An 18207-nucleotide genomic window follows, 5' to 3' on the forward strand; every position below is an offset into this window, starting at 1 on the left:
AAAATTAAGTTAATCAAACTTGAAAACCATTTCATTAAAGTAAATTCGTTTAATATCAGTTCTAAATTGTTTTCTATTATTTTTAATTACTATTTATTTAATTCAATTTTTACAACAATTATGTGACAACATTTTATATTTAACATAAATATTTAATACTTTATTATAGTACATATAATAATTTTGCGCTTCTAAAATGCTGTAGATAGGAATTTTATAGTCTTAAAGCTTAAAATTTATTCTTGGAATAATGTAATGAATAGAAAAATAATTTTAAAGTGAATAAAAAAAAAAGTCGAACTAATGTTTTGAACAATTATAATCGTTATGAAATAATTTAATTTTTAAAATTAAAAAAATAAATTATACGATATTGTATGTAAATTTTTTTATATATAAATTCTAATGAGGTATTTTGTTTATCAATTAAATAATAATAAATATTAAGAATGTATATATATATGTATGTATAAAGATATGATACTATAATACACTTTCATTTATAAAATCAAGTGAACCAATTTTGTTTGATATGATATAAAAATCATTTCAACCAGCTTATAAATTTATATTTCTAAATAAAATGTTTAGGTACATATTTATTTATTCTTATATAAAGTATCAGTCATGCGTGCTGGTTGAAATAAATAAATCTTTAAACTAAGTCAATATATATTTGCATTATGAATAAATGAAAAACGATTCTAAATTGTAAACATAAAGATTGAAACATATAAATCTAATTGTTATAATGAAACGAAATATAACTAATTAAATAATGTTTAAAATTTTATTAGTTTTAAAAATATTAATAAAATTTCAATAATTTATTATGTAATGAACTTATGGTAATAGACTAGCTATTATTATATATATATACCTTTGTAAAATATATATATATATATAACTTATGAGAAAATATCAACAATTTCACATATATATGATTGAAAACAATAACTATGTATGACTAAAAACATAACACTAATATGTATTATATGTTTATGAAAAAATAAAAATATATATATAAGATATATATAATATATTAGAATATATTATATGTATATATAATATATAAAAATATATTATATGTCCAAAAATATATAAGAATATATTATATGTACATAAATATATAAGAAAATATTACATGAATACATATAAATTAAAAAAAACTGATGTTTTTAGCAACACAGTTTTCGACTGTTATATTAATATAATATTAATATATATTTAGTAAAGAAAAATTAAAATTAATATATGTTATTAATATATAATAATATATATATTAATATTAATATATATTTAGTAGTTAAACAAAAATTTAAATTAATGAAAACTGAAACACAAAATTCAAATTATGAAGATATGTCATCATTTTTTTGTCTATATATTTTGCTTTGAAATATCTATTTCTGTTTTGTTAATGTCGATTAGTAATTAAATAATTTTGCGTAAACTAACAGCACGCAGTCTCATTTGGCTTTAACAAGCATATTTTTAGTATACTTTTGTAGCAGTAACAGATAAATTGCGCGTAAGCTTTTCAGTACCAACACCATAAATAAACTACTTGCGTTTCCTACCTGCAACTTCCTCAAAATCAGATTCATCCGTATCCCCACCAACGACAGTTGATGTGGGTCGTGTTTTAACATGCCGCTTTACACGAGTTGATTTTGTCTTACTCAGTTTAGATGGGCCAATATCAAGTTTTTGCTCTTTGTCACCTGAATCGCTATTCAAATTTTGCTTTTCGCCCAATGCTAGCAATGCATTGACATCCATTTGTGCAGTAGTGCTGTTATCAACTTCTTTATTAGCCTCTTTTTGAATATTTCGTTTATCAATTGTTTCCTTTATACGTTCTAAACTGCTAGCGTTTTCAAGTAATTGACGAAAATCAAAAGCTTTAGCTTTAGTTTTCTCCTCGCCACTTGTATCATTATTATCTTCTGAACCAGAATCTGATAAATTTCCGGTAACAAAACAATTATCATTTGGCGCTGCTGAAGTCAGTTGTATAGGTTGCATTTTCTTATGCACATCGAAGAAACTAGAATGTAAATCTAATTCATTTGCTTTAACAAAATAATTATCAACACTAGAGTCACTGCTGGAGTCATTAAGCACTTCATTATTGCTCTCATTGGGCGTTCTTAAGTTTTTTGAAGCCGTACGTGATGTAGATGCTGATGGTGAGTTGTGTCCAGCACTATTTGGTGATGAAATAGTTTTAGGAGGAGGACGATATTTATTGTACAATTTTGTACGTAGTGATTGGCCTAAAGGTTTTTTCCTTTTAGCTACTGCTTTATTAGCGACCCCTCTACCCTTTGTATCTCTGCACAACACATAAATAAACACAATAATATATTCTAATTACTATTTGCATATAAAATAAACATACCTCTTTTTATTAGAAGCATCACTTCGTCCTGCCCCAACATCCGCATCTTCATACTCACTATCATCATCATCTTCATCGGAGGATTCACCTTTGGTTTTCTTTGACGGCTTCCATTCATCTTCACTGGCAGAAAATCCCTCTGACATTGATTCTTCTTCTTCGTCTGACATTTTTTTTTTTTAATATTTATATACAAATAGTATATTGCATTTAAAAGTGACTCCTGCGAATCCTAGATATTGATTTTTAAATGTTACGGTAGACGTGCAAAATGTGGGTTCTTTATCAATACAGTAGAAATATTAGATACAATTTGGTTAAAATTGGTTGTTTTTAAAACAATTTGTAATAATCTACATGGCGCCCGTCTTTTAAATTGTGAAATTATTTCTGCTGTATATGTGCGAAATTATAAAAAATAGCGTCTTTTTTCAATATTTTGTTCTCTTCTTTGACATTCGCCTTAGTGATGTAGAAATATATTTCATTTATATATATGAAAAAGTTGTGCATACGAATTGTACAAGCTATGTAACATAAAAGTATTTACTTATAAAAATATATATGTTGACAACAAAGAAGATATTCTCTGGTTGACAAATTGTAGATGTGTTTCTTACGCCGTTTTCGATTGGTTAATCTGGATTCAATCTAGATGTAATCTCGATCTCTCAACTTTTGTTATCCAATCGAATATATTTAGAGTAATCCAACATTTTTTTAGTCATGTTAGTAGACATTTATATATCTCACAAATACTATACTTGTAACAAATCATATCACAGTTTATTTGTCATATCATATAAAACAGTTGTTAAAGTTAGGGTAATCTTACTATTCGAGGAAAATATTTAGAGTGTTACAAATTAATCTCGAGTGTTATACATTTCGCCACACATTTACCAATCGAAAATTAAAATTAATAAAATTACTTTAGATTTACCAATCAAAAACCCCATTACTCTCACTGAATGTTCTAGTTGAGTAGAGTAACATCAAATAATGTTCTTATAGCCAAACCGTGGTGTTTACGCTAACTTCTAACTAGTCGTGTGAACAAAACCTTATGATATGTTACTTTATGCATCATATCATCTTTCGATATGTTATCTGTACGGGTACAAGAAATACAGTTAAAACTATTTTATTGATACGCAAGAGAAAATCGAACAAATTTGTAAATATTGTTATTAAATGTTTTTCTCATTAAATCAGTTTCAGACTAAACTGATTCGTGCTTTTTCAAATGTGAAGTAATAACTCTCAGTAACAATGTCTGATCACGTTCTATTGAGGTTGTGTCCCCAATAAAGAAAGAACAAAAAATACTAATAATTTAGTATAAAATGTACAGATATAAGAACTAGTGCCATAAAAACTCATATAAACTCCATTTAGATATCTCTCTCACTGAAAAATAATGCATAAATATGAAGTGATCTTTTCAAATGTATATTTTTAAAGTATTTCATTAACATAGAAACCTTAGTTTATTTTGTTATTATTATGCAAATATTTTATTTAAATATATTTAGTGATTTTATTATGTTATATTTTAATAAAATACTAATTTGTTTATATGCTATGCAGGTTTAAAATATTTACATCACTAAAAAGCTGTTATGTAACGAGTCTCGAAAACTGTCAAATGGTGAAGTGTGCTCAAGTGCTATTTTTTAAGGATGGGAAACAGAGCATTAACAAAAATAAAAACCGGATTAACAAGGGGTAAACTTAATTTAATAAATTATCAATTGTTGACATCATTAAAAAACTAAAAAAAAACCTGTTTGGTCTCTTTTAGAGTTTCTAACGTCATCTATTCTAAACGGTGCTAATAGAGTTAAAATGAACAACTTTACTCCGGAATATTTGGAAGGCAAACTTAAGAGCGCATTGGGAGCACAAGTTGTGCATGCTATTGACGAGTCTGACGGCTGTGGCGCAAAATTCAGCGTAATCGTTGTTTCGGAACAGTTTCGTGGCAAAACGTTGTTGCAAAAACACAAAATGGTTAATTCGGCACTAAGCGCAGAATTAAAAGAGATACACGCTTTTTCTCAAAAGACATACACTCCAGAAGAGTGGGAGAAAGCGCAACAGAGTTAAAATATAAAACAATAAATTAAACATATAACATTTGAACAGCGAATCAGTCAGCAAAAAACCAAACAGCAGTAGACGTAAGGAAAGTGAAAGCAACTGTTGCAAATTAGTTGAAATTGTGTTTTGAAATTGATAAAAAGCACGAAAATATATATAAAAATAATTTAAGACTCCATAAGTTTGCAAAACAATTACAAAACATTATTTTAGAAAAAATTGTAAAATTTACAATTTAAATTTGTAGCTTAGAAATAGATAATAATTATATGCATTGACTTTTGACGTGTTATTTATCGTAAGATCTAGAAATCTCAAATTTCCATCTAAAAGAGAAGTTATTTAATAATTTTTGTTACGATGCAGAAATTTCAAATAAAATCTCCAGGAAAAGTTATACTTCATGGAGAACATGCAGTTGTATATCAAAAACCGGCTTTAGCCGCAGTTGTCGGGCTTGCCACAAATCTGCAGTACCGCCCACTACCAGAGAGTCAAACAGCAACAATAAAATTAGATACATTGAATTGTACGCTAGAAATTCAATTGGAGCAGTTCAATGCCTTTCTGTCAGCATTTCGTGCAAAATACCCCAGTGAGAAACTCGAATGTACTGCGAAACTACTTGAAGAAGTACGCGCTGAAGTAGCTAAACAGTTAGACAATTCCGTTACATCATCAGCTAAACAACAACACACAAATAAAGCATTTCTATCAATCTATTATCTCCTATCAGGAGCTATTATCTCATCACCACAAAATGGCCTAAAATTGCAAAGTGGTTTTCAGTTACATATTGATTCAGAGCTTAGTATTGGTGCTGGGCTTGGCAGCTCTGCTTCATTTGGGGCAGGTATAGCTACAGCATTTCTAATATTGGCTGGTCACTTTGACAAAGTAACTTATTTGCAAGAAGAAAATCAGGCATTAATTTCACATTGGGCTTTTGAATCAGAGCGTGTCATGCACGGCACTCCTTCTGGTGTAGATAATACGGTTTGCACTTACGGCGGCATGTTACGTTTCACCAAAGGACAAGGTTTCCAACCATTAAAAATACAGAGACCCCTAAATATTTTACTTGTAGACTCTCGTGTTAATCGCAGCACTGCCGATATAGTAGCTAATGTACGTCATTTGTACGAAACATTTCCGAAAGTATTGGATTCCATATGGAGTGCCTGTGAAGAACTTGTAGCTGAAGCTGTACCACTTTACGAAAATTTTGGAAATGGTAAAGATGATAGCGAAAAATTTGGAAACCTTGAGCGTTTGTTTCAAATAAACAATGATTTAATGAAAGCTATTGGCGTAACTCATCCTAAGCTGGAACAAATATTTACGATATCATTCAAACGTGGATTTTTCAGTAAATTAACTGGTGCTGGAGCGGGGGGTTATGCCATTGTTTTGTTGCCTGAAAACTATCAAAGCAATGAAGTTTATGGTAAACTTAAGGAGGAATTGGAAGCAGCTGGATTTGGAGTGCAAGCTACAACTGCAGGTGGTGAAGGTTTACGCGTGGAAGACCTTGATTAAAAATTCGTTTTAAAATATTAAATGTTTAATGAAATGCTTTATTTTTTTCTTTAATCTTTCAAGAATGGTATAATTTTGTTCTGCTTTATAAGGTACTTAATAAAAATATCTCATTAATTAAATATTAAAAAATTTCTACATTTATTATGAAATGGTTAATTATAAAAAAGTAGCGGAGCCGTAGCAGCTATTTTCCATTATTTTTTTGTAATAATCGAATGTTTTAAATTTACAAATAGTTACTACTTAAATAGCATGTATACTGCGACGAAGATTAATTTCAATTACTCTGAGGGAATAGAAATCTACAAAATTATCTCTGGCTGGTATCTCTTGGTCGATATGGAATACCACGACTTTTCATTTCTCTCAATGTTGTTTGTGGTAGATTACCAGACACTGATATTGCATATATTCCACGTGTGAAACGTCCTATTCTCTGCCATTTAGCGACCCAAGAATCTTCAGGACTCATTAAAGCAATAATTCCGTCAAAGTTATTGCTGGTGAACTCGTACACGTTATCTTTATTATTCTTCATTCTTAAAAAATCATCACAGTTATCACATCCATCATATTCGAACTGATCAAAAGTCTGGAATGAAAAATAAAATTTAACATGAATATGAGCTCTTAGATATCTTTAAATAATCAGAGACATAGAGAACAGAGCGTAACCAAAGTATAAAGTAAACGCACATTATGGAAAAGCAATAGTATTACCAAAATGATACATTTACTGTAAAATAAGTACTTTATCCTAGATATTCTCAATTTTAATCAAACAAACGCAAATACAGTGGTATTGGAAATTCCAATTAATATAATCATTCTTTCACTTACCTTAACTAAAGAGCAAACGAGACAGGCACGTAATCCCCTCAAATCCTTTGGTATTGTATCAAAAGACATTTTATTTAATATTATTATTAATTTTAATATTTATATTAATAAACTGAAGTTAAGAACGTCTCAAGCCAATAATTTTTCGAAAGCAAATGTTATGAACGATCGAATGTTTGTCAACTACTCTAGCATCCGTAAGCAAAGTCAAGCCAGTGTTGAATACTGCCACAACGATTTTTTTTCAATATATATACCCGATGTTGGGTACAGACAAATATCGTTCCATACAAGAGGGTTTGTTATTGTTGTTATTTTTTATTGAAAAATTAATATTTCTTGGAAATCACACGCTAGTATTTGATGGTAATGTTCATTTAAATACATAGAAATAACATAATCCGACAGGTAAAATATATATTCACTTATATTATAAGTTATAACGTTCATTTGTACACTAAAAATAACAATCTGGCAGGTAAAATTAATTGTTTCCGTTGTATATTTCTATCGTTCTACCTGATATGCCACTGCTAAGCCGATTTTTCATTATGCATATAAATTTGTAATTGTAAACAAATAGATTTCACATGAAAAAGTTATAAATCTTATACATGATATATTTTTAATATGGAATTAAGTATTTTAATGACTTAATATTTGAACACAAATTATATCCTGATTTACCTAATGAAAATTTTGGTCACATATCAATAATATGTGGCAGTTTCTATTTCGGTGTTATATACTATACAAACAAAAGGAAGAACAAAAACATTAATACTAAGAAATTATTAATAGTATAACAAAATAGTTATTTCACTTTTAAATACATCATATGGCAAAATCAAATATCTTATGACGAAAACAAGTGTGTGATAGATCTGGAAAACCGTGTTAATTTGTTTTATTGATTTATTATGAATATATATAGATTTATTATTTATAGATTTATTACAAATATATATAGTGAACTACAAATACAAAAATTATTTTTATACTATTTTAATAAATTAAATCTTTGGCTGACCATACAGCTTTTACGAGTATTGCCAAGTACCCATTATCAGTGGTCTTGGAAGTATTTCTTATATTCAATTTTTCGTAAATAACTTATAGCCGTACTTGACTTACATGTTTGAACTTAAAGTTTTTTGTTAATTTGCTGCGAACATTCTCATGTTATTTTATAGTTATATTAACAGTTGATATATAAATTAGAACATTTTTTTCTCTATTATAACTTATATTTACTCTATGTGAATCCACTAGAATCACCTCTTAGAAATGCAAAATGGACAATGCCGAAACCCCTTCTCGGTAATTAATTAAATTAAATGAGTAATTCTAATTAATTAAGGAAAATTTATAAAATGAAAGATACACCAAAAAAAACTAGAGGGATTAATATTAAAACAATAAATTTATCTAAGTGAAAATTGTACACAAGTGAGGGTTAAAAATAAAAATGTTAATGTTGAGATATTGTAAATGACTACGGGCCTTTTTCACAGTTGTAACTTAAGCTTCAAAACTGATTTAAGTATAAATTATGCCTGTAAAGTCGATGATTTAAGTCAACGAGGAAACGTGAATTATATAATATATCTTGTACTAAGGCGCTTGCATAAAATCTATCTTTAAAATTATGTTTAATCAGAGCAAATATATTTCACCTTTTTGTAGCATCAATTAGAAAATTAATATAAGTGTATCGGAATATGAACCATAACTCCTCACAGTATGAATGGAGTATAATAATCATATTACCGTCACCAACACTGAAAATTGGATTTCCAATTCTTAACACTATATTGGTTTTGACAATTTGCAATATTTATAAGTTAAAAGTTTTTAAAAGAATTCTTGTTTAATTTGGTAGAAAATATTCAAAATTAAATGTGTAATAAATAAAAAAAAGTAAAAATCGGAAAATCACATTAAAATAAACAAATATCTATATATAGAACTTATTGTTAACAAATAGAATATGTCTGTTTTTGGCGGCAATACATCGTTAGGCGCTAGTAGCACACCGGTTAAACGTATGTACTAATTACTATATAAAAACAAACTTACGAAAAATAATATTTGTTTTATTTTTTTTGGAGGTGACCACAGTTAAAATAATGTAAATGCATGTTTATGTATAAGTGATATTTTATATATTTTATCCAATGTTAGATTTTACTTGCAGGAAAGTGATTCTGTGACCTTTCCAATGAAATAGTTATTTTATTATTAACACGTGCCCAAATTGTGAATATAAAGTATAGTATTATTCATATTTATTTACATATAGCATGAGTTAAAGACCCAAGAGTTCACTACTCAATGATTTTTCAGAAACTAAACAATTTATTTAATTATAAGTTACAATGTAGATTAGGCTGCCTTTTCCAAATATTTAAGCGTGTTATCCTTAGTTGGAGGTGTTAGCAATCTTTTGGCATCATTAACTGTATGTACACGTATATCCTTAATGTTTATTCTGAAATATAAACTAATTAATTCAGTTTATAAAATACTTTTGTTATTTCAAAAATTTACTTCTTTTTATGAAGCACAAGGCCAACATAAATTATTGCGGAAAGAATTGTAAAAATAATAATTAAAAATACTGTACTCATTTTTGTAAGTAAAATATAAGAAACTGAATATTCTATACTCAAGCTACAAATGAACTCTTTCAGTTCTGATAACAAACTAAAGGTCTCAACAAAACAAAATTATGATTTCCTCTGATGAAATTTATTGGTATTGAGCGATAAGAGCAAATCTTTTATAGAATGCTTACAGCGTCGTACATATTTACTTTTGAAACAAAACTAAACAATTATTAGACCGCCCTTAATTAAGCCTCTTTCATCTGTAAGTTAAGTGCATTCTAAAATATTTATATGTGACAAATTTACTTTATAGAATAGTTATTTATATACGTATATAAATATATTTATTTGAGAGTTTTTTAAAATATGTAAAAAAAACCTAAATAAACTTTCACTTTCATATAGCCGGAATGTTTTCATCTTTTGGAGCAACTGCTGCTGTAGCACCAACTTTTGGAGCTACAGCTACATCAACTGCGGCACCACCCGCATTTGGGACAACATCAGCATTTGGCACGACGACAGGTACTTATTAAGAAACATAATTATTTGATAAATATAGATTTTTTACATATTCTTTATGATCCTATTATCTTCATCTAATTTAAGACGAATATAACATTTTTTAGTTCAATTAGACTTTTATGTTATGCATATAACTAATAAAATTTTAATAATTTCTAGGTTTCGGAGCTCCTGCAACGTCTTTAGCTCCTACATTAGGTGGTTTTGGCACACCTGCCGCAACAAGCGCTCCCACATTAGGAGGATTTGGTGGTTTTGGTACAAATACAGCAACGACAAGTGTACCTACATTAGGCGGGTTTGGCGGTTTTGGTACTAACACTGCAGCAACTTCTACTGCTCCCTCGCTCTTTGGTGCGGCGTCCGCAGCTGCTGGTACAAGTTTTGGAGGTTTCAATACTGCTACCTCAAGTGCAGCACCAACATTTGGAGGTTTTGGTACTAGTACTACAAATACTGGTTTTGGTGGATTTGGCGCAACAGCAACGACATCGACAGCACCAACATTTAGTGGTTTTAACACACAAAGCCAAGGTTTTGGAGGATTTAATTCTAGTAAATTTGTAAAATTTTAGCAATTGTTTTTATATAAAATATTTTTTTTTCTAAATGTTTAGCCTTTGGCAAACCAGCAACAAGTACGGTAACCCCTGGATTTGGCGGCTTTGGTGGCAATACTAGTTTTATGCTGGGCCAACCGCAACCACCAGTGCAACAAATTTCACCAGATGAAGCATTTGCACAGTCGATTTTCAATGTCGCTATATTTGGAGACGAACGGGACACAGTGATCGCTAAATGGAATTATTTACAGGCTCTGTGGGGTGTTGGTAAAACGTTCTACTCTCAAAATGCTCCACCTGTTGATATAACGTCAGAAAACTATTTATGTAGATTCAAAGCAATGGGATACAGTCTTTTGCCCGGAAAGGAAAATAAATTCGGTTTAGTCGCCTTAAACTTTAACAAACCTATAACTGAAGTCAAGTAAGTTTTGGAATTGTGTTAATATGTTTTAAATTTTAGTTTTCTGTATTATATGCTTTAATATGCTATAATTTTTAGAACACAGCAAAATCAACTTGTAGCAACACTCAATTCAATATTAGGCAATAAACCCAATTTAATTGTTAATATTGAAAATATAAGCAGTATTGATGAAAAAAAGTGTCAAGTAGTTATTTACGTAGAGGAGAGATCGCAAATATCGCCAAACGAAACCAAACGTGTGCTAGCAACTGATCTTAATAACTACCTAAATCAACAAAACGTAAGAGCACAAGTAAATAATGTTGGTGTTATAGACTTAATAGCGCTAGTACAACCTGATGAAGATCAACTAAAAGAATATCTTGATACCCCACCAAAAGGAATTGATGCCAGAGTATGGAGACAAGCGAAACTAGATAATCCGGATCCAGCAAAATTCATACCCATACCAATGATTGGATTTAGCTCGTTAAAACATCGTATAAAATGTCAAGAAGCTGAAAATGAGAGACATGCCCTATTTTTAAAAAAAATTGAAAACGACTTTTCTGTGTTAAGACAGAGACATGCGATAACTACAGCAAAAATAATGGAACATAAACGTAAACTTGCCACTTTAAGTCACCATATATTAAAAGTATATTCATTAATTATATTTTTAACTGATTTATACTAAAGTTTAGTATTTTATTAATTAAAAGGTTATTGTTAAACAAGAATGCACGCGTAAAGTAGGCTTACCTCTTACTCCCGAAGAGGAAGCATTGCGCACAAAATTGGAAAATATGCAAGCTCTGGTTTCAGCCCCAACACAGTTCAAAGTATATAGACTAATTTCATAATTTAAATATTTATAATTAATTTTTTATATTTTTGTTGCAATGTATTTAAAGGGTCGTTTAAGTGAATTACTTTCTCAGTTGCGTATGCAAAGAAATCATTATCAACACAGTATGGGTGAGTACACACTGGACAAAGATAGTGCAGAGGATATGAAAGTATTTCTAGCTATGCAGCAGAAAGCTATACAAACAATTACTGAAACAGTTGTCAAGGATATCAAAGCGTTACAAATTATTAAGGATGGTTTACCTGAACTTATGCGCGGTTAAATTCATTTATTATGAATTTTGTTAGCTTTTACTTATAAATCGTATAAAAAAACGAAATTAAATGTTGAATTTAAATTAACTTTGTTTAAAAATTTACAATAAAATTTATAAGGAATCAAAATATAGATAAAAAAATTGTGTAATAACTAGTGCTTCAAGTTTTTCGACATTGCGATTCTCGAGTATCTCGAACAAATTCGAAATTATGCTTGAGTCGAATAATCATAGTCGACACATCCAGTGCAAATAGAAGCGAACGTTGTAGTGGAGGAAGGTTTAAACATTTGGAATAGTATTTAAAGTTCTGGTTACAATTATTATATGTGTCTAAAGGCTTCGTTAGTGCCATACGAAAGTGATAACGTTTATTTATTTCGAATTCATAAAAATAATATTGTTATAAATTATTTAATAAAAGCGAAAGTAGTTTGGAATTACTTTAGTTAACTATATGGGGATTGCGTACGCCCGTCTATTTATTGACCAAATTAATTTGTTCTCTATTTATTTAAAGGCTCGAATGATTGATGTTGGTATTTCCTTCACCTCGACATAAGCTAGTATCAGTTAGTACTCAACCTCAACCCTTCTCTATCCACACACTACACATATTCTCCTCTTTAACATCGCTTGACACTCTATCCCAGCCAATGCATACATTTTGTAATTCATTTATGTTTTCTACACTGTGGATCTTCTTATTTTACAACAACTACAAATGTGGATATTTTGAATATATTATTTCCAAAGAATTTGGAATAACCATATGCCATACATCTGTTATGAATAAGTGGGAAAAATAGGAAAAGAATAATAGCCGTCCTTCTGACGCAATTAACGTTAAAAGTTTTTCGGCAGTTTCGTCGAATTTGCCACTTTTTGAATGAAATAAATGTTGTATAGTTTCCTCTGCGTGATTTCTAACTGGTACCGTTCAATACATTCACACCTCTTCTTATTATGCAATGGGTAATCGATCTAAGTAGGGTGATATTTATTCTTTTTAAACTTGCAAGGGTTTTTGTTATTGGGTCATTTTTCTTTTTTTGTAGTAAGTGTGCCTTGAGATATTTATTTAAAGATTTATTTAAATTTTAAGTACTTTTTTAAAATTACAGTTTAAAACCTAAATATATGTATATCTTGGCGTAAAAATCTTTTTAGAGTAACAGGCCGTGATGTAGTAATATTTCTTTAATCACATATTTACATTGTTCTATATACACCACACCTCTTCTCCAATTATATATTTCCAGTGCTTTACTATTTTAAACCCAAATAGCGCTCTGACATTAGCTTGTTCTGTTGCTCCATTTGTTTTTTTTCTGTCTCAGTTTTAGCTATTTTATTTTTCTGTTGTATAGAGCTAGATATTTTTTAGTGTCTAGACTTTTCATTTATAAATAATGGTCTCACATATGCACATTTTTTCAAAAGCTTTAAACGTGCAAAGTAAGCTCTTTTAGCTACAGATATTCGCTTCAATATGTTCAGATTAAAGAGGGTTTCATTTTTTATCTAAATTGTAATATTTCAATTTTGTAGATTGCGATTATAACTATTTAGTTATAGTACATCTGTGTTGTCGGGACCGATATGATAGTCATAACTTACGTCTCATACTTAAGTATGAATTAAGTCAGCAAAATTTATATTTCAAGTATGACTTAAGTAAGGATTGAGACTTAAGTTACGACTGTGACAACGACACTAACACCTCTTCATACTATTTTAATAAATCGAAAATTAATATGTATTAAAATTATAGTTCTTATAAGAACTAATTTTTAATAAACTTTGCAATGACACAACACAGTTAAGGTTCCCGGAATACTGCCTGTACAATCAGGAACTAATAACTTGTTAATTATGACATTACAATATTGTCATTTAAACCATAATAGAGCAATGAAGTTGAGGATACATTTCTAAAAATTATATCAGTGGATAAAGTATATTTCCTGTTGTCTATTTTGAGTGTTGCAGCTTTTTCTGCAACTGCCACACAAAAAATAACTTTGAACTTGCAAACTGCAGCAACCATAATTCCTCGCTCCTAAGTGAACCAGTCTAAGCCACTTTTTGCGTGCTGCGATTGAAGTTATGCAGTTGTGTTAGACGTTTTATTATGTTGGTGGCAATGATCTCGTGTGATGAATTATATTAACGGCACACTTTCAGCTGTAGTCTTGCAAAAAATTTCACTTTCAAATACAACATAACATAAGTGGTTTATTTTCCAGCTGACAGTTTCTGGAAGTCATTCATACGTTGCCATTCCGGCAATAGTTTAATTGGGCAAGCCACTACCACTGCAAGCAACTACTAAGCCGCCTAAAGGCCGCATCTATGCAAGTGTGGAACTTGCTTCAATGCTGTAGGTTTCTTGCTTTCTGGCGGAGTGGAATGTTCGCATTTCAAAACGATTGTTACAATAACATCATTACGATAACTTCGGATGGAATTAGTTGTGATAGCAGTTACTTATGTGAAACAAAAGCTTTCAATTGTTTAAATAATAGTTTTTCCTTCCATATATGAAAACATATTATGGATAACATAAAAGAAAAACACTTTCATCATTAAGTACTCCTGAAGATATAATGTCTGTTCCTTAGAATATTAATTTTAATTTAGTAAAGCCACCTATTAAAACTATTGTATTATCCACGGATATACTCTACTATTCTAACCAGAAAATAGATTTATATACTATTTGCGTTGTTATGTTATAACGAAATGGTACCTAAAAATCAACCACACATATCAAGAGCTGACTATATTTTTTTATTTAATAGTTTTTGTAATATCATTTGGTGTATGTTACGAGATCTTTTTGGTTCCACAAATTTTAAAAAAGAATGTTGGACTCGTCTTGAAAAATGCAGCATATCAACAAAGAAATAGAATGTGTGTTCAACACCTGGTTACTCAAGCACCCAGAACTCCTTCGATTTAAAAAAAAAAGAAAAATTAGTTTTGAAAATATTCAGACACAAGCAAAAAGGTTTTGCATTTAGCATCCCAATAACCTGCAGATGTCAGTACTTTTTTATCCCATCTTTTAACAATTAACACGACCAATTAAGAGCTGCAGCTTTACTTTTCGTGACCGTTTCATATCCCAACGCACTCACTAATTTGGTTACTACAGAATCAGTTAAGTGGTAGTGCAGGTTTTACTGTTTATCGGTCACATAGTAGTGACTAAAGGAACTGCATTTTTATTTTTTGAAGATCTCTCAATCAATATTATACACTCTATAAAGATATTCGTGTATTGGACGCAAACTTGTGCGTCCTTAAATAATATTTATAATGGACCCTGTTTATGGAAGCTTATCTGTGCTGAATTTACTAGCGGTGCCAATATGTTCTGGAACCAATATGATATAGAGGGATATAGAGGGATATGAATGAATGATATGAATACTATTCTTTCAAATGTATCTATTACAAAGTTTTCTGTGATGTGAGTATTGATGATCTAAATCAGCTTTGTACTGCTAAAGTGTGTGAAGTTTTTTGAAATTTTAATATCAACCTCGTATACTTTAGAGGTATACAAAGTATAAATGGTAAACTCTATTCTTAGAAGTGATCTATTGTAAAGTTTTCTATGATATTAATGTAAACTGGAGTCCGTTTAAAGTTGATTTTCTATTTCGTTAGAGAATATGTAGGAATTTTAAATTGTATTTGATTTTTATCAGAAAAAAGAAATATTCAAAACATGATTCTGTCACTTTCGGGCTTTTGTGGAATATTCTAACTGTATAAATTACAGTGATTATTTATAATTAATAAAGAGGCTAAAGTGAAAAAAAATAAAATGATATAAAAATATATATTATATAATAAATATTATATAAATAATATATTATTGTTAGGCGATAATTATATAGAATATTATAAATTAATAAGAATAAAAACGAATTTCTAAGCTTTTAATTTATTTTTTCACTTTAGCCTTTTTATTAATTATAAAGAATTAAAAAAGTGAACAAATAATTACTATTATTATGTTAATCAATTATATTAATTGTTATCATTAATTATTTGATACAAAATTTTTCGTTAATATAAGAATTCAAAAGACACATCGACGTTGGTTCCAGATGTAAACGGGTTACGCTTCAGCGTTTAAGTGATGTTTCATTACTTCTATTGGAGTCTCACTCTTCATAAGATATCTGTGTGAAACATTTTTCGATTGTAACATAATAAGGATGGAACTACTAGAGTGACATCAATAATTGTAAATCGATATCTTATTTTAATACAATTTAATTGTAGCAAATTGAAAATGTTTCGAAATAAATTTCGTAATAAAAAATCTAAAAGTAGCAGCGGTTAACGCTGAAGTGGAGTTGTGAGTTGGCTATTTGCTTTGGTACGAATTTTAAAACAGTCATTTGCTGCAGGTTTAAGTGGCTCCCATTATTAGTGACCATAAACTATGTGGAGACTTCCGAGCTTCCGTTAAGATTGCATTTAAAAAACTTTATGGGATTACGTTTGGGAAGTTTGAGCTTTAACGACCAGGTATATAAATTGCTCTGTGTATGGAAATTTCATTTATTTATATAAAGTATGTTGTCAGCGGATTACATGATAATAATTTGAATAAAGTGGAAATAGAAAGTGAATTTAATTGGTTAGCAATAATGAAAATAAAATTATTTTATGTGAGTAGTGGAAAAAACAAAATGAATAGTTTTGTTAAATAGATTTGCGTTAACAAATGAAAGAAAATAACGTAACGTATTTTTATATTTCAATTTGTACAGCTAATTTTAGTTGCCAGCGCAGTAACGGTTATTGAAACGGCACCTCCAACGAAACCCTTAAGTGATGTTTCAATTACAACTACAACACAAAGACAACCAGTTGAAGAAATTCAACTGGTTCAGCCTCATTTCATAACAATCGAAAGTTTGGAAACGTTGTTGAAACATGCCGGGGAAATTTTCCGACCAGAGTCTTATCAATTCGAACAGGCGAAAACTGAACACCAGGCAGAGGGTTCAGATAAATTGCATAAGCCTCATCAACAAATGCAGCCACCATTGGATCAACCTTACAGCTTTTATTTACCTTTATATGATTATGTTAATGATAATTTGGATGAGAAAAGTCGTAATATGGAAAAATTAGTGCCACCTCCATTGCCAAGTGATAATATCAATTATTATGCTACTAAACCAAAGAAATTACCAAAAAAATTTAATGCTGAAACGAAACAAGTCAATTTGAAATGGTTAAATAAGTATGAAACAGAAGCTCTAACAGATTCATCAAGACATTTGCCTGAGGGAGTTTATGTGGTCAATGATGAGCGAAGCCGAATAAATTTTGATGATTCTTTTTTTGGCGAAGATGTTGCAGTAAAATTTCCAGATAATCAGCCACATAGAACTTTAAAGAAAACCGTTTCAAAAACGAATGCCGATGGTTACCTTAATATGGGTGAAGAGTTATCAGAAGAGGATCTCCTAGCAGTTCCAGCATTACAATTTCCAAATGTAAGCATAGAAGGAAAAGTACAACATTAACATATTTTTGGAGTAAATTTATTAAATAATTAAAAAAAAATGTATTTTGTTTCTCTTGTTGAAAATTTTCATATTATTGTGTCTCACACTAACACTACTTAGTATTGTACTAAAAAGACTAACTAGAAACTAAATACTTAACAGTATTTGTTATGGCTTTGCTTAAAATAATATTATGCAAACATTATATATTGTAGATAAATTATTCGCTTAAATAAAAATATTTTTGTTTGTATAAAGTATTGTAATTCGTGGCTCATGCCAATTTAAAACTGCTGTCGTCCCCATGACTTCGACCATTTGGTCTAATGTTCCAATGCACATACCAATTTGATCCGTATTGATTATTAGCTCCGACCCTTTGTAGTGGCAAGGTTTCTTCTCATCGAGCGGGACTAGCTTCAATTAAGTTTCACTCACTTTTCATCTATTCCTTATTCCAAACAACTCCATTTCTTTTCACCCATTCCCTACACAACTCATATAATTGTATTTTGTAATATCTCTCTTCAAACTACAACAACATC

The 18207-nt window shown here is 29.7% G+C and overlaps 7 protein-coding genes across 7 annotated transcripts; 4 read left to right on the forward strand and 3 right to left on the reverse strand.

Annotated features, from left to right (window-relative positions):
* Nucleotides 1-1390: 1390 nt before the first annotated feature.
* On the reverse strand, nt 1391-2808 carry LOC119684942 (DNA repair protein complementing XP-C cells homolog). Its single transcript, XM_038099093.1, has 2 exons — nt 2405-2808; nt 1391-2338 (listed from the first exon to the last, which is right to left on the reverse strand). The coding sequence occupies exons 1-2, from the start codon at nt 2572-2574 to the stop codon at nt 1564-1566; spliced, it is 945 nt and encodes a 314-aa protein (XP_037955021.1). The 5' UTR covers nt 2575-2808; the 3' UTR covers nt 1391-1563.
* A 1149-nt stretch (nt 2809-3957) lies between these two features.
* LOC119678958 (protein BOLA2) lies at nt 3958-4871 on the forward strand. The gene is made up of 2 exons (XM_038091084.1): nt 3958-4132; nt 4209-4871. The coding sequence occupies exons 1-2, from the start codon at nt 4087-4089 to the stop codon at nt 4511-4513; spliced, it is 351 nt and encodes a 116-aa protein (XP_037947012.1). The 5' UTR covers nt 3958-4086; the 3' UTR covers nt 4514-4871.
* LOC119678957 (mevalonate kinase) lies at nt 4849-6168 on the forward strand. Its single transcript, XM_038091083.1, has one exon. It carries the CDS (start codon nt 4868-4870, stop codon nt 6044-6046), a length of 1179 nt encoding a protein of 392 aa, XP_037947011.1. The 5' UTR covers nt 4849-4867; the 3' UTR covers nt 6047-6168.
* Nucleotides 6169-6223: 55 nt separating this feature from the next.
* LOC119678959 (transcription elongation factor SPT4) lies at nt 6224-7079 on the reverse strand. The gene is made up of 2 exons (XM_038091085.1): nt 6890-7079; nt 6224-6641 (listed from the first exon to the last, which is right to left on the reverse strand). The coding sequence occupies exons 1-2, from the start codon at nt 6956-6958 to the stop codon at nt 6360-6362; spliced, it is 351 nt and encodes a 116-aa protein (XP_037947013.1). The 5' UTR covers nt 6959-7079; the 3' UTR covers nt 6224-6359.
* A 1623-nt stretch (nt 7080-8702) lies between these two features.
* On the forward strand, nt 8703-12249 carry LOC119685498 (probable nucleoporin Nup54). The gene is made up of 7 exons (XM_038099796.1): nt 8703-8934; nt 9904-10023; nt 10183-10578; nt 10641-11010; nt 11089-11650; nt 11715-11834; nt 11907-12249. The coding sequence occupies exons 1-7, from the start codon at nt 8880-8882 to the stop codon at nt 12123-12125; spliced, it is 1842 nt and encodes a 613-aa protein (XP_037955724.1). The 5' UTR covers nt 8703-8879; the 3' UTR covers nt 12126-12249.
* On the reverse strand, nt 9170-9589 carry LOC119685499. The gene is made up of 2 exons (XM_038099797.1): nt 9440-9589; nt 9170-9380 (listed from the first exon to the last, which is right to left on the reverse strand). The coding sequence occupies exons 1-2, from the start codon at nt 9517-9519 to the stop codon at nt 9275-9277; spliced, it is 186 nt and encodes a 61-aa protein (XP_037955725.1). The 5' UTR covers nt 9520-9589; the 3' UTR covers nt 9170-9274.
* Nucleotides 12250-16631: 4382 nt separating the features above from the next.
* Nucleotides 16632-17714, forward strand: LOC119673975. The gene is made up of 2 exons (XM_038085097.1): nt 16632-16670; nt 16916-17714. The coding sequence occupies exons 1-2, from the start codon at nt 16632-16634 to the stop codon at nt 17678-17680; spliced, it is 804 nt and encodes a 267-aa protein (XP_037941025.1). The 3' UTR covers nt 17681-17714.
* The last annotated feature ends 493 nt before the right edge of the window (nt 17715-18207 follow it).

This window comes from Teleopsis dalmanni, chromosome 2 (assembly GCF_002237135.1).
Source record: "Teleopsis dalmanni isolate 2A chromosome 2, ASM223713v2, whole genome shotgun sequence".
NCBI lineage: Eukaryota > Metazoa > Arthropoda > Insecta > Diptera > Diopsidae > Teleopsis > Teleopsis dalmanni.

What these genes read in the sequence shown, in the direction of transcription:
- LOC119684942 (XM_038099093.1), bottom strand. Translation starts at nt 2,574, where the DNA reads ATGTCAGACGAAGAAGAAGAATCAATGTCAGAGGGATTTTCTGCCAGT. An exon ending in GATGCTTCTAATAAAAAGAG is followed by an intron (nt 2,339 to 2,404) that starts GTATGTTTATTT and finishes TGTGTTGTGCAG; the next exon opens with AGATACAAAGGGTAGAGGGG.
- LOC119678959 (XM_038091085.1), bottom strand. Translation starts at nt 6,958, where the DNA reads ATGTCTTTTGATACAATACCAAAGGATTTGAGGGGATTACGTGCCTGT. An exon ending in TCGTTTGCTCTTTAGTTAAG is followed by an intron (nt 6,642 to 6,889) that starts GTAAGTGAAAGA and finishes TTTTCATTCCAG; the next exon opens with ACTTTTGATCAGTTCGAATA.
- LOC119685498 (XM_038099796.1), top strand. Translation starts at nt 8,880, where the DNA reads ATGTCTGTTTTTGGCGGCAATACATCGTTAGGCGCTAGTAGCACACCG. An exon ending in TTTTGGAGGATTTAATTCTA is followed by an intron (nt 10,579 to 10,640) that starts GTAAATTTGTAA and finishes CTAAATGTTTAG; the next exon opens with CCTTTGGCAAACCAGCAACA. An exon ending in CAGCCCCAACACAGTTCAAA is followed by an intron (nt 11,835 to 11,906) that starts GTATATAGACTA and finishes ATGTATTTAAAG; the next exon opens with GGTCGTTTAAGTGAATTACT.
- LOC119673975 (XM_038085097.1), top strand. Translation starts at nt 16,632, where the DNA reads ATGGGATTACGTTTGGGAAGTTTGAGCTTTAACGACCAG. An exon ending in GTTTGAGCTTTAACGACCAG is followed by an intron (nt 16,671 to 16,915) that starts GTATATAAATTG and finishes CAATTTGTACAG; the next exon opens with CTAATTTTAGTTGCCAGCGC.
- LOC119678958 (XM_038091084.1), top strand. Translation starts at nt 4,087, where the DNA reads ATGGGAAACAGAGCATTAACAAAAATAAAAACCGGATTAACAAGGG. An exon ending in AAAAACCGGATTAACAAGGG is followed by an intron (nt 4,133 to 4,208) that starts GTAAACTTAATT and finishes GGTCTCTTTTAG; the next exon opens with AGTTTCTAACGTCATCTATT.
- LOC119678957 (XM_038091083.1), top strand. Translation starts at nt 4,868, where the DNA reads ATGCAGAAATTTCAAATAAAATCTCCAGGAAAAGTTATACTTCATGGA.
- LOC119685499 (XM_038099797.1), bottom strand. Translation starts at nt 9,519, where the DNA reads ATGAGTACAGTATTTTTAATTATTATTTTTACAATTCTTTCCGCAATA. An exon ending in CTTGTGCTTCATAAAAAGAA is followed by an intron (nt 9,381 to 9,439) that starts GTAAATTTTTGA and finishes TTTATATTTCAG; the next exon opens with AATAAACATTAAGGATATAC.